The 4,867-nt window shown below is 55.9% G+C and overlaps 1 protein-coding gene across 1 annotated transcript; it reads right to left on the bottom strand.

Annotated features, from left to right (window-relative positions):
- Positions 1-1,440: 1,440 nt before the first annotated feature.
- L226DRAFT_569223 (uncharacterized protein) lies at positions 1,441-3,054 on the bottom strand (the record flags this gene model as incomplete). The annotated part of the gene is made up of 13 exons (XM_067684275.1): positions 1,441-1,540; positions 1,610-1,647; positions 1,709-1,717; positions 1,781-1,823; positions 1,881-1,896; positions 1,950-2,081; positions 2,138-2,145; positions 2,200-2,297; positions 2,355-2,452; positions 2,516-2,630; positions 2,694-2,866; positions 2,932-2,978; positions 3,029-3,054. 13 exons carry the CDS (start codon positions 3,052-3,054, stop codon positions 1,441-1,443), a joined length of 903 nt encoding a protein of 300 aa, XP_067537577.1.
- Positions 3,055-4,867: the final 1,813 nt, after the last annotated feature.

Below are 4,867 nucleotides of genomic sequence, written 5' to 3'. Positions count from 1 at the left end.
GGCGAGTGAGCGTTGGCCACCTGTTGACCGGGAACGGCACGCCACAACGTTACCTGAGCCGACGTCAGCCGCGGTCAAGTGAAGGGAGGTGGGGACGAGAGACGTACGTTTTCACACTGTGGCGACCTGGGCATCGACGCTGTAGGGAGTGGTGAGGGAGGTGGCGGGCAGGGGGTGGTTGAGTGGCGTACCTTGTCGCATCGTGCCCGTGCAGTCCTGAGGTTGTTTAGATTCATAAGGGGTTGGTGGCGGTGATCGTGTTGTTGCTAGCGATGCATATGATGGTGGTGCATGGGCGGCGGGAGAGGGCCGCGTCGAGGAGCATAGGACATGGTGGTGGTTGTGGGGGAAGTTGGGTGAGGACGAGGAGGCGGAGAGCTGGGTCTTTTAAAGAGCAGAGGCTGACGCCACCGGGACCCTCCGGCTTCTGGCAGCCTCAGAAGGCGAACAAGGAGCACTTCTGGCTTTTGTTCGGGTCATGGGCGCTCTTGCCAAGAAAGGCGTAAGGCAAGGGCCAGCTGCTTCTGGCTGCTTCTTGTGGTGGATGACCGCGCGATAATCAGCGGAGTTTCTTAGGGCGGCCAGTCCATAGCAAGACTCGAAGACTCGAGGAGTTGTCGTGCAGCCGCACCTGAATACACTGGTGAGGCCCCAGCCTCCACATCCGAGTCTGCGAGACATTTGTTGTCGCGAACTCCTGCGTCTGTAGCCGTCGAGTATAGTCGGCGGGTAGGAATCTGGAGGAACGTCGCGCCTCGGACTGTGTTTGTTTGTGTCGTGTTTGTTCGGGTGGGCGACCTCTCCATATCTTGCCCATATTCGTGTATTATGCCCTTGTTCTTGGAAGCAACCCTCGGAATTCGACACGAGGAATCCAAGGATCCGGGCGGCCCTATTGTTCAGCTGCGCGTACGTGCGACCATCGATATCACTGCCAAGACTCCCCAAACCCTGAACGCGAGCGGAGTCCTGCGACCAGCAGTCTGGGCCGGGATGCAAGGGGTAGATTTGCGTCGCTCGTCCTCGAAATTGTGGGCCGTATGAGGCCGTATGGCTGCGGCGCGACAGTGTTAGTGTGCAACCCATCGCGTGAGCGCAGTCGCGAATGGCTTTCCAGCTGGACTGCCTTCCGTACGATCTTCTGAGATTCGATGGAAGTTTGCAATGGGGGACCGGCATCCGGATGGTGTCGACGACCGTCAGCCTCCCACGCACACGGCAATCTGCTTCTACGCACCGTGATGAGACAATTACCTCTCGAGCAGCGAGTCATTCGTCGGGCCTCATTTCGGGCTCGTAGTACGTACGAACGCACTCATGGCAGGCCTCCGCTCACCTCTGAAAGACACATCCAATACCTATCACCTGCGACTGGTCATGGTATGCATAAGCGACATTGTCACTGTATTCCCACTTGGGGTACTAGTACCAACGTTCGGGTCAAACAGCGCTATTGTAAGATGTCAGACGGAAGTGCTGCGTGCGCAGGTCCGGATCGCGGATGTTCAGCATGAGACGAGAGATGAGCACGGTCGCGACTCTGTGTAGCGATACGGTATGCTGGTCAGGAAGTGGCTCCCTGGAGAGCTCGGGACGGCGTTGTGCTTACACGGTGGTGATGGTAACGCTGGGATCCTTGTACGCGGGCTGCGGCGATGCACCTTCAGCTGGCTGGAAAGACAAGTGCGGTGCAGCATTGGGGTCTTACCTCCGCGAGCTGATGCGGATAGTATCTCATAGTCAGCAAGCCACCTTCATATGCGGAAGAGAATGATCGTACCATGCACACCAAGATGTTGGCCAGATGGCACAACAACAGGACACTACGGCAACAGCCATGATCAGTCTCCCCTTGAGGTCGAGAAGAATACATGCCATACCCGAAGTAAATCGCGCCTGCAATCACCCGTCAGGCCGGCGAAACTATCACTGGTATCGTGCGTGCTCACCATCTCGCAGCATCAAAGTGAAGAGGCCTCCTGTCCACGTTGATCGGTCTCTTACTTGTAGCACTCGACGAAGCGTGCACCCGAAGATCGCGATATCGAACACCAGCATACTGGCCCAAACCACAGCGAGAACTGCACCGGACAACGCGATGAGTCAAGCGTCATCCGCTTGAATATCAAATGCTCACAGCGCCCTCTGTGAACGACGTCAGAAACGGAGACAACAGTCGAGATAATATTGTCCACTTACTCAGTCCGCAACGCCTCCGAATCACAATTGCCCTGTGTACCGCTAGGCTGGTCCGTCACCGCAGAACATTGCGTTTGAAAAGTATCGCTGATGGCCCACTAGTGGCGAATTACGAGTCAACACCACCTCTGCGCATTGGGATATGATAGACTCACGCCACTAATTGCGAAGACCACGACAGATAGGCCGATCAAGGTGCACAGCACCTTCCTGCTACCGCTGTAAAGCGCATATACCCTCGAGATCTGCAGAGCTATGATAGGAGTTACACCCATGAAGTCAGACGTGTCCAAATCCAGAATATAAATATACATACCGACAATGAAGACCTGAGCGACGCCCGCCAGTATCTGATGATACACCTGAAGGAGCAAAGACCTGCGGGCGAGTGAGCCGTTGTCAAAGCTGGGGAAGCAGAGGATTCGCATCGGCTCACACCTGCCAGTGCGAGAGCTCGTCAGCTCGTCAACGATGCACCATTCCTACGCACTCACAGAATAGGCTTCGGAGCCAAAGAACTCCCAGATGACAGGAATGTGTCCCAGTACCGACAAGTACCTGTTCAAGAAGAATCCGATGCCGCCCCAGGACGGACGTCCCATTCTGAATCGCCAGAACCGCTCGATTTCCGCACCGAAGGTGAGAGCGTAGTCGTAGTATAGCAGGGCTGTGTAGAAGAGGGTCATGAGCGTCCGGGCCTAACAGGAGTGAGACGAGCCGCGAGGGACTCACCGAAAGCTATAGCGGACAAGGAGCGGACAGCGATGTCGGTCTGCGCACTAAGGAGTCGTCAGCCGGTACTTCATGGAGGGACAATCAACTAACGCACTCGCTCCAAGATGAGTGTACTGGCATGAAGGAGGACCTGTGACGTGCCCAGCACGTAACCTGTAATGAGCGTGCGTCCAAGTGGTACGGTGAAGAGGAGGACGCAAGTCCTGAGGCCTCTATCCCTTGCCACTGACTCGATCGGAAGAGGTGCGGGTGCCTCGCACGCCTTCCATCTTGCTTCCCTGTGTGGACGTGGTGAGAAACATGACAGATGATAGACGGTGTCGATAGATACTGCCTCGCCTATGAATGGCACTGTGGTCATGGCTAGGGGAGGCCGCTGGGAGCCCACCCACATTGTTCTGCAAGTTCTATGGTGCTCGTTCCTTCTCATCTGTACCTACCCCGTGTCCGTCCAAGGGACAAAGAACGGTTGCATGCGTTGTACAGAGCGGCGAAGACGCCTAGTTACGAGTACGGCGCAGCTAGAGTTTGCGATGGAAGCCTCTATTGTCTCCCACCCATAGACTTTGTATAACGGCAACCCGCTGCCCGCTCGATGATGTCGCCGTATAGTTAGAAATTGGCGTGAGGCATCGCCTGCCTGTTCCGGCAGTGCTCGGACACGGTGAGAACTTCCTTGACACCGGAAATGTTCAACTTCGCCTTCTTTGTTGCTCCTCAGCCTCGATGTAAGATGCAACACCGCAGTCCGGGATGCTTACTCACGAGTGAAAGGTCCTGTGCATGATGAGCAACGTGGTCGCCACTTGCAGTAGCCTTATAGACACTTGCCTTGAAAGTGGCCACGGTCAAGTCCTGGAGCCTCACGCCACAGTTTGTTCTTCTTTTACCAGCCTTTAACTTGAAACGAGCTTCGTGTATATAGGTTCAAACGTTCATGTCGCAACCCAATACTTCCCCTATGTGATTGTCAAGTGTAGGCCACTAGCGACGTCTCCAAGTTCCCAGTGAGAGATTCGCCAGAGATCAGACAGCGCTAGCCCATTTGTAGAAGTAAGATCCGAGCATGAATGAACTCTGCCAGAGCCCCGTCTGTTGTTCGAGTTGAGAGGCACTCCAGTACCTGTCGGCGGTCGCGAGCTGCCACTACCAGAGGTCGGTACGTGCCCAGTATGGAAGTGGAAACGCCGGACGACACGTCGCGGGCTTACGGGCGCTTACAACTCCTCCTGCTCCCCCTCATCCTCAGCGTAGTATATCCTCCCGGCTCGATGTAAACATAGATAAGCAGAAAGGTGACAGAGGGAAGGAGAGAGACATGTGAAGGTGCGCTAGCGGCGAGAGATAAATCATCTCTGCCAAACATCTACTTACTCTGTTCTCGCGTTAGTCATCACCACAATTCCCGAACGACCACTGCCAGAGCCCGATGCGACGGGCTTTTTGCACTAGCAGTCTCGCGCGGCAATGACCTTCCTGCGTTGTCAGCAAGATGTCGGAACGTTGCACGCAAGACTTGGTCGCGCAGCCTGCTATTTAGTCAGCAGGATCCTCGTCGCCAGGCCCCGCCATCTATCTGCACAATGCGCGCACATAACAGGAGATATATGTATAGAGACTGTCTTCAGAAAGCGGGAAGACACACAAGATACCCACCCGGCCTGCAGTACTAGTACCGGGCCTCCCTCTCTGCACCGCGACCACACCCAATATCCAACCGTTCATTTGCGACTCGCCATGTCTTCCGTCCCCAGGCTCTTCCAGCCCGCCAAAGTTGGCAATCTCGAGCTCAGCAACCGCGTCGTCCTTGCCCCGCTCACGCGTTTCCGCGCGAACAGCGCGCACGTCCCGACGGACCTCATGGTCGAGTACTACAAGCAGCGCGCGAGCTACCCGGGCACGCTCCTCATCTCCGAGGCCACCTACATCGCAC

This window comes from Lentinus tigrinus (genome assembly GCF_003813185.1).
Source record: "Lentinus tigrinus ALCF2SS1-7 unplaced genomic scaffold L226scaffold_7, whole genome shotgun sequence".
NCBI lineage: Eukaryota > Fungi > Basidiomycota > Agaricomycetes > Polyporales > Polyporaceae > Lentinus > Lentinus tigrinus.
This window is presented reverse-complemented; position numbering and strand designations above follow the sequence as displayed.